The 15,150-nt window shown below is 38.4% G+C and overlaps 1 protein-coding gene across 2 annotated transcripts in view; it reads right to left on the bottom strand.

Annotated features, from left to right (window-relative positions):
- The window catches only part of LOC120860231 (RNA 3'-terminal phosphate cyclase-like protein), a 63,700-nt gene that overhangs the window by 41,269 nt on the left and 7,281 nt on the right, over window positions 1–15,150 (bottom strand). For both annotated transcript variants that reach the window (XM_040236015.1, XM_040236016.1), the window contains exon 2: window positions 1,327–1,398. In XM_040236015.1, coding sequence (XP_040091949.1) covers window positions 1,327–1,398 — 72 coding nt within the window. The remainder of the gene's footprint in view (window positions 1–1,326; window positions 1,399–15,150) is intronic.

Raw genomic sequence — 15,150 nt, forward strand, 5'->3', positions numbered from 1 at the left:
GGTCCAAAAGCCCCCAACTCCCAAAGACTCTATAACCACGAAACTGCACTAAAATCTGTCTATGCCGGCAAATTGACAAAATAAGAAACTAACCAGATCATCAAAATGAAGGCTGAGGGGGCTGGGGCGGGTGGGTAGACACAAGAGGTGGAAGGAAGCAGGATCATATAAATATCTTATTTCTCAACTAAGCTGTAGATATGACCCCAAAACAACAGAATTTCTTATCCTCTGAATCACCAATAAAAATCACTGAAAACATCCCCTGCAATTTCAAAGTAAAGGAGTCAAGGAAGACTAAAGGAATCATAGCTTGCAAAGGGCATCTGATGTTTTACTTCTGAAACCTGTTCTTTGTGAGGTATGGCTGAATGCAGCTACAGATCAAGTCCCACGGCCACTTATAAAGCCAAGCTTGTCTTCTCCCTTAACAGTGCCAACACACAGAAAAGTTCAGTTTTGTTTCCTCTGTTGAATACATGTGCAAAGGCACATAGCTCATGGACACAATCAAAGCATGTTTGCCATGATCATCTATACAATGTAGCTAACAGTTTGTAATAGCAAAAAAAAAAAAAGAAGAAAAAAAAACTAGACAAAAAGCTAGAAACAACCTAAATGCTTATCAGCAGGGAACAGTCAAATAAGTTACTATGTATCCATACAACAGAATACAATGTAACGTCACTGAACAACTGAGATGGACCTGCATGTGCCTGGCAAGCAAATTCCAAGACATCTGTGCTAATAAAAAACAGCTGGCTGCAGAACAGTATGAACAGCCTGATCCTGTTGATGGTTTGAGATACAAAAATGCCCATGGAAGCAAATACATACAAAGGAGACCAGGACAAAGTCCCCATGGCTGCCCCTGGGAGAGTGAATGGAAGGGGAAACAGGTGAAGGGATTTTCACATTTTTTGCACATACTTGTATAAACATTTTAAAAGACAAAATAAAAAAAATTAAAATTCATCACATACAGCTACCTCAGAGTTTGTTGTAAGACTTTATTGTGACAACATAAGCTACATGGACATTGAAAAGCTGTACATAAAGTTAGGTATAAAACACTTCTATTGTTTAAAAGAGAGGAGGTGCTTGTCTGTTTACCCAAAATTTTCACTGTTCTCACTTCCTTAAGTCAAGTATATGTCCCTTAAATTGGCAATTTCACATATTATCTTCAGACAATCATATCACAGACAGGAAACTGGGTCTTTCCATTCAAATACAATATTTATACCATCAAAAAGAGTGAGTAACAGAAGAATATTTAAGTAGTACATGTAAGTGCTTTCAGGAATGGGAAGAAAAGGAGCTTACCTGTTTGGTTTATTTCAATTCGAGAACCATTAGTTACTTTGTCCAACAGTCTTATGAAGCTGGCTTCAAAATCTGTGGGGAGGAAAGAAAACTGATTGGCCTCCAATTAAGTCATCATTTCCAGACAGCACATCCCATCCAAGTACTGCAGTGCAGGGTAGGTTACTCCCTGCATCACACTGGGTTCTTCACAGGACCTGGGTGAGCACACTGGCTAAGGAATCTGAAGCAACTGAGAAGCACTGACTAGCACTGGTATGTCTTGCTGTTGCTGTTGTTCAGTCGCTAAGTAGTATCCAACTCTTTTGCAACCCTATGGACTTGGCCCACTAGGCTCCTTTGTCCATGGGATATCCCAGGCAAGAGTACTAGAGTGAGTTTTCATTTCCTTCTCCAGGGGACCTTTCCAACCCAGGAATCGAACTCGTGTCCCTTGCATCTCCTGCCCTGGCAGGCAGATTCTTTACCACTGAGACACCTGGGAAGCCCATATGCATGTTTAGTAGAACTATTAAACACAACTCAGTTTTTGTATTCCACCAAAAAATAGGAACTCTACCAGCAATCTAATGGGATATTAATTTCAGCAGCATAACACCCATTTGTTCTGATCTCAGGAGTGTGTGCCAAATGAGAGAAAGAACAGAAAGCAGGAAAGAGTTTTAAAGTCAAACTCTTACTTGCTGCAGAATACCCTTCAATCTCAGAGACAGTAAAAGGTCACTGCCTCTCTCATTCAACAAAGTGCCCCTTCTCCCCTCCTCTATCATCTTATTGATCTAGAACTTTTTAATCAGTTCAGTTTTTAATTTTATTACAAGGTGCCTGAATATATAGTATTATTGTCACTTTTTTAATGCATGAAAAAGGTTAGAAGAAAAAAAACACCAAATGTTAATAAATAGGTTTCTCTTTACAGTAGCATTTTATATGAATTTTTCTTGTTTAAATTTTAATGTTTAAATTTGCTTCAGTTACTTTTATGAATAAATTGTTATCAAAGCTGTTGAGTTTGGCAGAAAACAAAATTCTGTAAAGCAATTATCCTTCAATAAAAAAAATTAATTTAAAAAATACAAAAGCTGGTTATTCTCTAAAACATGAGGGGGTAGATTGTAAATGTGAAATATGAAAAGATAGAGAGAAGAATCAGAAGTATATGTTCTCTGTTCTCCTGAATTGATATTATATACATACAACCCACTGCAGTATTCTTGCCTGGAAAATCCAATAGACGGAGGAGCCTGGTGGGCTACAGTCCATGGGGTCACAAAGAGTCGGACATGACTGAGTTACTTCACTTTTTCTTTCTTTCACATACACACATACACAGAGCTTTAGCTTCAATATCCCTCCCATGAATGGAAACAGGAAGACCAAGTTTTCTGTACTGAAGGCATGGTGACTGCCTGATGCTTTCAGGCAGTTCCTGCTGCTGCTGCTAAATCATGTCAGTCATGTCCGACTCTGTGCGACCCCACAGACGGCAGCCTACCAGGCTCCTCTGTCCCTGGGATTCTCCAGGCAAGAATACTGGAGTGGGTTGCCATTTCCTTCTCCAATGCATGCATACATGCATGCTAAGTCGCTTCAGTCGTGTCCAACTCTGTGCGACCCCACAGACGGTAGCCCACCAGGCTCCTCTGTCTCTGGGATTCTCCAGGCAAGAATACTGGAGTGGGTTGCCATTTCCTTCTCCATCAGGCAATTCTTGCTGCTGCTAAGTTGCTTCAGTCGTGTCCGACCCTGTGAGATCCCACAGACGGCAGCCCACCAGGCTCCACCGTCCCTGGGATTCTCCAGGCAAGAACACCGGAGTTGCCATTTCCTTCTCCAATGCGTGAAAGTGAAAAGTGAAAGTGAAGTCGCTCTGTGTCTGACTCTAGCAACCCCATGGACTGCAGCCTACCAGGCTCCTGTCCATGGGATTTTCCAGGCAAGAGTACCACAGTGGGCTGCCATTGCCTTCTTCGTCAGGCAGTTCCTACTCCTCTAATAAACTAGCACAGTTTGAGAGCATAGACCTTAACAGTAACCTAAACTGATCCCAAAGGGTGAGCAGATCAACGAAGCAATTCCCATCCACCTGTTGTTACTTAACGCTGTCCCATAACTCCTGTCACAGCAGATTCTGCAATCTGTACAAAGAGCACTAGGCTAGAAGTCAGAGAAGCTCCCTTAAGTCCTGAAATAAGGCATAATGGCTAATAACAGCAGCTGTGTGTTAATGCTTACCTTATATAATCCTCATAACCACTAAGCAGGAAATGCTTCCAGTTTTACAGAAGGCTAAGGCCCAACTGGCAGAGGGAAGACTTGAACCCAAGTCTGCCCTTCTCTAGAGTCCATGCTCCAAACCAAACCAGGGCTGGGTTTGCCTCACTCAGTTTAATCTCTCAAAGCTAACCTCCTCCTCTAGAAAATACCTTTCAATTGATTTACTGAAGGTCCTGCAGATGACTTAATGAGTCCCCAGTCAACATTTATCTTTAATGAAATTAGAACAGAAAAAACACTATCAGTTACACAGTAAAGGTGTTATTCATGAAATTTTAGTCTCAGTTCAATATATACTTGTATATGTATTGGGTTACACAGAAGTAGCACCACAAAAGTTCAAAGGTTAAGTCAGCTACAAAATTGAACTACATATTATTTCTATGGCCTTTTATATAGAATATTGTATGTTTTTAATGTAGGCAGGATGTATTAATGTCATGCCACTGTTTACCTATGTTTATAGAAAATGCAAAGTATTCTGCACAAAGAAAGAAAACTTGACCTGCTCAAGCTTTCAGGCTGCCTAAATGGGTAAGACAAACAAGCATTTATGAATAAAGTCCAAGATTATAAACTCCATAGCTTTTATAAATTAGTAAAGAAAAGAAAACAAAAAATTACTTTGAAAGTAGAGTTTTTTTTGCAATCCACAGGGGCTCTTGAGCATGAACACAGTTTAAAATGTCCAGCAGAGGAACACAAGTAGGAAGAAAATGAGCACTTAAGAAGACCTCCAGACAAAACCATCCCTGGGTCACAGTAAACAGGTGCTTTAGAAGCAGTACCTCAAAGAACCAACGCAGAGCTAGTTCCTGAATCCTAGTAACAGTGAAGATACAGCTCCATCACCTGGTACGAAAAAGATCTCAAGTTCGTCTAATAATAGTCAGACTGAAGCCTCAAACTTGATTAAAACAAGATGTGTAGGATTCCCTGCCACCTCCCTTCTTCAAGACTGCTCCTAGGAGTAGAGAATTTCAGGTATCTAGCATTAGGGAGGAAGTTCCCCCCAAAAGCACAATTTTACTAGATGGTTTAAGAATACATAATTAGGTTACACAGCTCTAAGGAGAATCAACATGAATGCCACAATGGTCAGGAGACTGGCTACCACTAGGTACATGGAAAGTGAAAGTGAAAGTGAAGTCGCTCAGTCCTGTCTGACCCTCAGCGACCCCATGGACTGCAGCCTACCAGGCTCCTCCGTCCATGGGATTTTCCAGGCAAGAGTACTGGAGTGGGGTGCCACTGCCTTCTCCAAATAAATTATGACACATTTATATACCAGAACACTCTGCAGCTATCAAATTAGTGTGATTTTTCATACACTGATATGAATCATCTCCATAGTATATTGACTGGGGAAAAAGTAAGATGCAAATGGCCTTTTTCTGAGAAAGGAAACAGAATCTATTTGCTTATTTATAGAAAAAAAAGAGCCCTGAAAAGAAACACAACAAACCAACAACACTGGTTGCTTCACACGGAAGGAAGATTGGGAAAGAAACAGAGACAGACTCTGTAAACCACTTTGTTTGTTTTGAATTTCATGTCACGTGTACACATTTTTTAAAAAACACATAAAAATTAAATTGAAAAAATACAAATAAAGGTACTGTAACACAATTTAAACAACCAATAAACACTGCTCTCATTAATTAGCCTATGAAAGGTCTTTATAATACAATGCAGCCATCATTTTTTAAATAACTGCTTAATTACAAAAGAAAATGTTCACGCTATTTTGAATAAAACAAATTTTAACTAATATGTACAATGTGATTACAATTCCGTCAGAGACAGAACTAAAAGAAAAGACAGCAAACTATTAACACATGAAATTAGGAGTTACTATTTTCAACATTTAATCCAAAAAAGGTAGAAATTACAAATACATACCCAAGTCTCAGCATAAATTAAAGGATGTTCACTCACTTGGAAATAATATATATAAAGCATTTACATATTTTATATAATTATGCAGAATGTGACAAATAATAAGTTATTTGAACTTAAATACATCCCATCTTTCCTAAATTATAAATAAAGTCAGTTCAGTTCAGTGGCTCAGTCACATCTGACTCTTCGCAGTTCCATGGACTGCAACACGCCAGGCTTCGCTGTCCATCATGAACTCCCAGAGCTTGCTCAAACTCATGTCCATCAAGTTGGTGATGACATTCAACCATCTCATCCGCTGTCATCCCCTTCTCCTCCTGACTTCAATCTTTCCCAGCAGCAGGGTCTTTTCAAATGAATCAGGTCTTCGCGTCAGGTGGCCAAAATATTGGAGTTTCAGCTTCAGCATCAGTCCTTCCAATGAATATTCAGGACTGATTTCCTTCAGGATGGACTGGTTGGATATCCTTGCAGTCCAAGGGACTCTCAAGAGTCTTCTCCAACACCACAGTTCAAAAGCACCAATTCTTCGGTGCTCAGCTTTCTATATAGTGCAACTCTTACACTCATACATGACTACTGGAAAAACCATAGCTTTGACTAGATGGACCTTTGTTGGCAAAGTAATGTCTCAGCTTTTTAATAAGCTGTCTAGGTTGGTCATAACTTTTCTTCCATGGAGTAAGCATCTTGTAATTTCATGGCCACAGTCACCATCTGCAATGATTCTGGAGCCCCCCAAAATAAAATCTGTCACTGTTTCCATTGTTTCCCCATCTATCTGCCATCAAGTGAGGGGGCCAGATGCCATGATCTTTGTTTTTGAATGTTGAGTTTTAAGCCAACTTTTTCAGTCTTCTCTTTCACTTTCATCAAGAGGCTCTTTAGTTCCTCTTCGCTTCCTGCCAAAAGGGTGGTGTCATCTGCATATCTGACATTATTGATATTTCTCCCAGCAATCTTGATTCCAGCTTGTGCTTCATCCAGCCTGGCATTTTGCATGACGTACTCTGCATATAAGTTAAAAAAGCAGGGTGACAATATACAGCCTTGCCGTACTCCTTTTCTGATTTTGAACCAGTCTGTTGTTCCATGTCCAGTTCTAACTGTTGCTTCTTGACCTGCATACAGATTTCTCAGGAGGCAGGTCAAGTGGTCTGGTATTCCCATCTCTTTCAGAATTTTCCACAGTTAGTTGTGATCCACACAGTCAAAGGCTTTGGCATAGTCAATAAAGCAGAAATAGATGTTTTTCTGAAACTCTCTTGCTTTTTCGATGATCCAGCGGATGTTGGCAATTTGATTTCTGGTTCCTCTGCCTTTTCTAAAACCAGCTTGAACATCTGGAAGTTCACAGTTCATGTACTGTTGAAGCCTGGCTTGGAGAATTTTGAGCATTACTTTGCTAGTGTGTGAGAACCCAACTTATAAATCTTTCTGTGGCCTTTTACGGAAATCTTTGCCTTCACCAAGGTCATGAAGATGTTCTCCTTGAACTGTTTTCATGTGGAAACTATTACATTTGATAAATGCATTCTTCATGGTTTTTGAAACAGTTTACTGAAAGATGGATGTTCAATTTTGTCAGGTGTCTTTTCAGTAGCAATTAAGTTGGTTATGTGATTTTTTTTTCTCATTTTTGTGTTTAATCTTACATTTAATTATGTTATACTTTTCCATGTGATTTATCTGTAGCCAATTCTTGGGATGTACCCTTCCTAATAATAGTGGATAGTTTAAAAGTTTGTTATGATCTATTTTTTAAAGATTTATTTAGGGTTTTTCATTTGGCCTCATTAAATGAGGTTATTTTGTAATTTAATTTTTGTGTGTGTGGTGCTCTTAAGTACCCTACAACTAAAGTCATCTCCATACATTCTTTTTTGTTCTTTGGAATGTAAAATAATAATTATTTTTCTTTGAATATTGGCGGGAAATTTTCTAGCAACTTCAGTGCTCTTTTCTATTTATTACTTGGTGAATTTTTGTATTACTTTTGTTTTGGTTTTATCTTTGGGTGTCTTTAAAAATTTCATTTTATGTATTTTGATTTGTTATGTTTTTACATAACTATGTTAATTCCAAATGTATCAGTAAATAATAGAGAATAGTCTATCACAATGTTCTTGATCTTTTACATTAATTACATTTTTTATTTTATTAACTCATACTTTCTTTCCTTTTACAAATGAATGAGTCTATTGATTTGTCTTGTATTTTTTTTAATGAATTAACTTGACGTCTTTTGCTATTTTCCATTTTGTTTATCTCTTCCTTTAAAATATTTTCATTTAGTTTTTGGCTTGTAAATTTGTTCCATTTCTAAATATCTCAGTTCATTGTTCTGCTGTTTTTCTTCTTAATTACCAAAGTGTTTAGATTGGTAAATTTTTCTTTGGTAGACTCCCATATATTTTTATAAAATTGATATGTCTCTTAATGTTCTTCTTCCAACAACACAAGAGACAACTCTACTCATTGACATCACCAGATAGTCAATACTGAAATCAGATTGGTTATATTCTTTGCTCTCTATACATGCAGCAAAAACAAGTCGAGGAACTGACTGTGGCTCGGATCATGAACTCCTTATCGCAAAATTCAGACTTAAATTGAAGAACGTAGGGAAAACCACTAGACCATTCAGGTATGACATAAATCATATCCCTTACAATTATACAGTGGAAGTGACAAATAGATTCAAGGGATTAAATCTGATAGAGTGCCTGAAAAACTATGGACAGAGGTTCATGACATTGTGCAGGAGGCAGTGATCAAAACCATCCCCAAGAAGAAATGCAAAAAGGCAAAATGGTTATCTGAGGAGGCCTTCCAAATAGCTGAGAAAAGAAGGGAAGCAAAAGGCAAAAGGAGGAAAGGAAAGATATATCTATCTGAATGCAGAGTTCTAAAGAATAGCAAGGAGAGATAGAAAACTTTCCTAAGTGATCAGTGCAAAGAAAAAGAGGAAAACAATAGAATGGGAAAGCCTAGAGATCTCTTCAAGAAAATTAGAGATACCAAGGGAACTTTTCATACTAGATGGGCTCAATAAAGGATAGAAATGGTAGGGACCTAACAGAAGCAGACGATATTAAGAAGAGGTGGTAAGAATACACAGAAGAACTATACAAAAAAAAAAGATCTTCATGACCCAGATAATCATGATGATGTGATCACTCACCTAGAGCCAGACATCCTGGAATGTGAAGTCAAGTGGGCCTTCAGAAGCATCACTACGAACAAAGCTAGGGGAGGTGATGGAATTCCAGTTGAACTATTTCAAATACTAAAAGATGATGCTGTGAAAGTGCTGCACTCAATATGCCAGCAAATTTGGAAAACTCAGCAGTGGTCACAGGACTGGAAAAGGTCAGTTTTCATTCCAATCTCAAAGAAAGGCAATGCCAAAAAATGCTCAAACTACTGCACAATTGCACTCATCTCACATGCTAATAAAGTAATGCTCAAAATTCTCCAAGCCAGGCTTCAACAGTACATGAACTGTGAACTTCCAGATGTTCAAGCTGGTTTTAGAAAAGGCAGAGGAACCAGAAATCAAATTGCCAACATCCGCTGGATCATCGAAAAAGCAAGAGAGTTTCAGAAAAACATCTATTTCTGCTTTATTGACTATGCCAAAGCCTTTGACTGTGTGGATCACAATAAACTTTGGAAAATTCTGAAAAAGATGGGAATACCAGACCACCTGACCTGCCTCCTGAGAAATCTGTATGCAGGTCAAGAAGCAACAGTTAGAACTGGACATGGAACAACAGACTGGTTCAAAATCAGAAAAGGAGTACGGCAAGGCTGTATATTGTCACCCTGCTTTTTTAACTTATATGCAGAGTACATCATGTGAAATGCCAGGCTGGATGAAGCACCAGCTGGAATCAAGATTGCTGGGAGAAATATCAATAACGTCAGATATGCAGATGACACCACCCTTTTGGCAGGAAGCAAAGAAGAACTAAAGAGCCTCTTGATGAAAGTGAAAGAGAAGACTGAAAAAGTTGGCTTAAAACTCAACATTCAAAAACAAAGATCATGGCATCTGGCCCCCTCACTTGATGGCAGATAGATGGGGAAACAATGGAAACAGTGACAGATTTTATTTTGGGGGGCTCCAAAATCACTGCAGATGGTGACTGCAGCCATCAAAGTAAAAGACGCTCGCTCCCTGGAAGAAAAGCTATGACCAAACTAGATAGCATATTAAAAAGCTGAGACATTACTTTGCCAACAAAGGTCCATTTAGTCAAAGCTATGGTTTTTCCAATAGTCACGTATGGTTGTGAGAGTTGGACTATAAAGAGCACCGAAGAACTGATGCTTTTGAACTGTGGTGCTCTATTTAAAACAACCAACACTGAAGATTACTTTTTTTGCCTCCTACCTTCAAATTTTCCTAGATATTTTATCTTGCTTATATAAAAACCTTTGAAGAAATGAAATCAACAAAATACAGCTTATTTTTCAGATTTATGCTGTTTTTAGCACCTTCAAGTATTCTATTTGTATCCAACCTCTTCAGTGTTAGTCTTTTTCTTCAAACAGATTGAGAGGAGGTGACCCTTCTCTCACACACTGAGCAACTGAACAGAACTGACCCCTCTCTAACCCTAATGCACTGAAATATTTCCTCCACCTTAGAAAATTACTCAAAGCAGAATAGGACAAAACTGCATAATACTAAAAGGGTCAATCCACCAAGAAGGCAGAGAAAACCTACATGCACCAAACAACAAAGCTGCAAAATATATGAAGCTAGAACTGTTCTAACTGACAGAAGAAAGAACTCAGCAATTCCACCAACCAATAGGATCTAATCAACATCTACGTGTCACCCAACTCACAGAACAGAATATACATGCTTTCCAAGTGCACACTGAAAGATCATGGTATCTTGGGCCTTTAAGAAACCTCAAGAAATTTAAAGTAACTGAAATATACAGAGCATGTTCCCTAAACACAATGGAATCCAACTTATATCAATAACAAAATGATAACGGGAAAATACTCAATACTTGGAAGTTAAACAACACACTTGTAAATAATCCATGGATCAAAGAAGTCTTAAAGGCAAGAAAAAACATATTGAACTAAATGAAAATTAAAATATGACACATTGAAAATTCATGGGACTAAACTAAAGCTGTGTTGAGAGGGAAGTTTATTGTAATAAATGCCTATATTACAAAAGAGAAAAGGTTTCCAATAATCTGTCTCACCTCAATTTAGAAAAAGAACAAAATAAATCCAAAGCAAATGAAGGAAATCATAAAAATAGTAGAGGCAGATGAAATTGAAAACAAGAAAAATGGGGGGAAAAAAATCAGTCAAACAGCTGGTTCTTTAAGAAAATAACCCCAAATCTCTAGTACCACAGGAAAAAAAAAAAAAAAAGACACAAATCTATAGTTTATCAGGAAACAGGGAATATCAATGCAGAACCTCCAGGCATCAAAAGCACAATAAGAAAGAACTATGAACTCTACATATATAAAACAATTTAGACGAAATGGACCATTTCTCCAAAAAACACAAACTACCACAACTCATCATATGAAATGGGTAATTTAAATGGCCCTATAACCATTCAGGAAATTGAAAATATATTCTTTAAAACTCCCCCAAAAGAAATCTCTAGGCCTTTATGGTTTCATTGGATAATTCTACCAAACGTTTAAAGAACTAAAATCAATTCTACACAATCTCTTCTAGAAAACAAAGAGGAAACCGTTTCCAATTTATTTTAAACTAGTATATTCTTATTTAAAATATCAAAATCAGACTAAGAGTACAAATATAGGAAACTACACGGACTGTAGCCCACCAGGTTCCTCTGTCCATGGAATTCTCAAGACAAGAATACTGGAGTGGGTTGCCATTTTCTTCTCCAGGGGACCTTCCTGACCCAGGGATCGAACCTGGGTCTCCTGAATTGCAGGCAGATTCTTTACCATCTGAGCCATCAGGGAAGTCCACAAATGAGTATCATTTATGAATATATATGAAAAAATCTGTAACAAAATATTAGAAAATAAAATCCAGTAATATAAAAAAGAATTACACATCATGACCAGTAGGGTTTATTCCCGTAATGCAAGGATGCTTCAATATTTGAAAATCATTCAATGAAATAAACCATATTAACAGACTAAACAAGAGAAATCACATGATCACATCATTGGTACAAAAAGTGCATTTGATAAAATACAACACTCATTCATACACACATACAAATCTTAGAAAAATAGAAGAGAACTTTCTCAACTTGATTTTAAAAAATCTAAAAAAAATATAGAACTAACATTATACTTTGTGGCAAAACACTGGGTGCTTTATCCCTAAGACAGGGAACAAGGTAACGAAGTTTGGTCTCATTACTCTTATTTAACATAGTGCTAGAAGTCCTACTCAGTGCAATAAGGGAGTAACAAAAGGTATAAATTTCAGAAAAGAAGAAATAAAACTGTTCCAAGTTACAGATGACATGACTGTCCACATAAAAAAATCCCAAAGAATCTACCAAAAAAAGAAAAACCACTACACATTTAGAACTTATAAATGAATTCATCAAGGTTGCAGGGCTAGGAACTGAGTTATTCAGTAGTGTCTGATACTTTGCAACCCCATGGACTATACAGTCCATGGAATTCTCCAGGCCAGAATACTGGAGTGGGTAGTCTTTCCTTTCTCCAGGGGATCTTCTCAACCCAGAGATCAAACCCAGGCCTCCTGCATTGCAGGCAGATTCTTCACCAGCTTAGCCACAAGGAAAGCCCAAGGTTGCAGGACACAAAACAAACATGAAAAAAAAACATTGTATTTTATATACTATTGATGAACACATAGAATTTGGAACACAGCACACAGCAAATTTGGAAAACTCAGCAGTAGCCACAGGACTGCAAAAGGCCAGTTTTCATTACAATGCCAAAGAAAGGCAATGCCAAAGAATGCTCAAACTACCGCACAATTGCACTCATCTAACACGCTAGTAAAGTAATGCTCAAAATTCTCCAAGCCAGGCTTCAGCAACACATGAACCGTGAACTTCCAGATGTTCAAACTGGTTTTAGAAAAGGCAGAGGAACCAGAAATCAAATTGCCAACATCCGCTGGATCATCGAAAAAGCAAGAGAGTTCAAGAAAAACATCTATTTCTGCTTTATTGACTATGCCAAAGCCTTTGACTGTGTGGATCACAATAAACTGTGGAAAATTCTGAATGAGATGGGGATACCAGACCACCTGACCCGTCTCTTGAGAAACCTATATGCAGGTCAGGAAGCAACAGTTAGAACTGGACATGGAACAACAGACTGGTTCCAAATAGGAAAAGGAGTACGTCAAGGCTGTATATTGTCACCCTGCTTATTCAACTTCTATGCAGAGTACATCATGAGAAACGCTGGGCTGGAAGAGTCACAAGCTGGAATCAAGATTGCTGGGAGAAATATCAATAACCTCAGATATGCAGATGACATCACCCTCATGGCAGAAAGTGAAGAGGAACTAAAATGCCTCTTGATGAAAGTGAAAGAGGAGAGTGAAAAACTTGGCTTAAAGCTCAACATTCAGGAAACGAAGATCATGGCATCTGGTCCCATCACTTCATGGCAAATAGATGGAGAAACAGTGGAAACAGTGTCAGACTTTATTTTTGGGGTCTCCAAAATCACTGCAGATGGTGACTGCAGTCATGAAACTAAAAGACACTTACTCCTTGGAAGAAAAGTTATGACCAACCTAGATAGCATATTGACAAGCAGAGACATTACTTTGCCAACAAAGGTCCGACTAGTCAAGGCTATTGTTTTTCCTGTGGTCATGTACGGATGTGAGAGTTGGACTGTGAAGAAAGCTGAGCACCGAAGAATTGATGCATTTTGAACTGTGGTGTTTGAGAAGACTCTTGAGAGTCCCTTGGACTGCAAGGAGATCCAACCAGTCCATTCTGAAGGAGATCAGCCCTGGGATTTCTTTGGAGGGAATGATGCTGACGCTGAAGCTCCAGTACTTTGGCCACCTCATGTGAAGAGCTGACTCATTGGAAAAGACCCTGATGCTGGGAGGGATTGTGGGCAGGAGGAGAAGGGGATGACAGAGGATGAGATGGCTGGATGGCGTCACTGACTCGATGGACGTAAGTCTGAGTGAACTCCGGGAGTTGGTGATGGACAGGGAGGCCTGGTGTGCTGCAATTCATGGGGTTGCAAACAGTCGGACACGACTGAGCGACTGAACTAAACTGAACTGAACACATAGAGGCCAAAATTTAAAATCAGATATTATTTACAACTGCTCAAAAAAGTGAGACATTTAGGTGTAAATCAACAAATCATGTACAGGACTTAAATGCTAAAAACTACAGAATGTTGATGAAAGAAAACAAAGATCTAATAAATGGAAAGATACATTATGTTTAAGGATTAGGAGACTCAATATAGTAAAGATGATAACTCTCCCTAAACTATCATATAGGTTTAACACAGTTCTTTTCAAAATCCTGATATGATTTTTTATAAAGAGAATATTATTCTAAACTTTATATGAAAAGGCAAAGAACTAGAATAGCTAAAATACTCATGAAAATTAAGACTAGAGTTGAATGGACCAGCCCACCCAAATATTATATACATAACAATGCCAGAAAAACATTTACTTTTGCTCTATTAACGACGCCAAAGGCTTTGACTGTGTGGATCACAACAAACTGTGGAAAACTCTTAAAAGACGGGCATACCAGACTTGCCTCCTGAGAATTCTGTAGGCAGGTTAAGATGCAACAGTTAGAACTGGACATGGAACAGACTGGTTCCAAATTAGGAAAGGAATACATCAAGGCTGTACATTGTCACCCTGCTTATTTAACTTAAATACAGAGTATATCATGTGAAATGCAGAGCTGGATGAATCACAAGCTAAAATCAAGATTTTCAGGAGAAATATCTATAACCTCAGATAGGAAGTTGACAGCACCTTAATGGCCAAAAGCGAAGAGGAACTAAAGAGCCTCTTGACAAATGTAAAAGAGGAGTGTAAAAAAAGCTCACTTAATACTCAACATTCAAAAAACAAAGATCATGGCATCCAGTCCCATCACTTCATGGCAAACAGACCAGGGGGAAGTGGAAATGGTGACAGATTTTATTTTCTTGGGATCCAAAATCATTGTGGATGGTGACCGCAGCCATGAAAATAAAAGACACTTGTTCCCTGGAAGAAAAACTATGTCAAACCTAGACAGTGAATTAAAATGCAGAGACATTACCTTGCTGCAGAGGTCTGTATAGTCAAAGCTATGGTTTTTCCAGTAGTCATGTATGGATGTGAGAGTTTGACCATAAAGAAGAATGAGCTCAGAAGAATGGATGCTTTCAAATTATGGTGCTAGTGAAGACTCTTGAGAGTCCCTTGGACTCCAAGGAAATCAAACCAGTCAATTTTAAATGAAATCAACCCTGAATATTCACTGGAAGGACTGACGCTGAAACTGAAGCTCCACTACTTTGGCCACCTGATGCAAAGAGCCAACTCACTGCAAAAGACCCTGATGCTGGAAAAGACTGAGGGCAGAAGAAGGAAGCAACAGAGGATGAGATGATTGGATGGCATCACAGACTCAGTGAACAT

The sequence above is a fragment of the Oryx dammah genome, unplaced genomic scaffold (assembly GCF_014754425.2).
Source record: "Oryx dammah isolate SB20612 unplaced genomic scaffold, SCBI_Odam_1.1 HiC_scaffold_11050, whole genome shotgun sequence".
NCBI lineage: Eukaryota > Metazoa > Chordata > Mammalia > Artiodactyla > Bovidae > Oryx > Oryx dammah.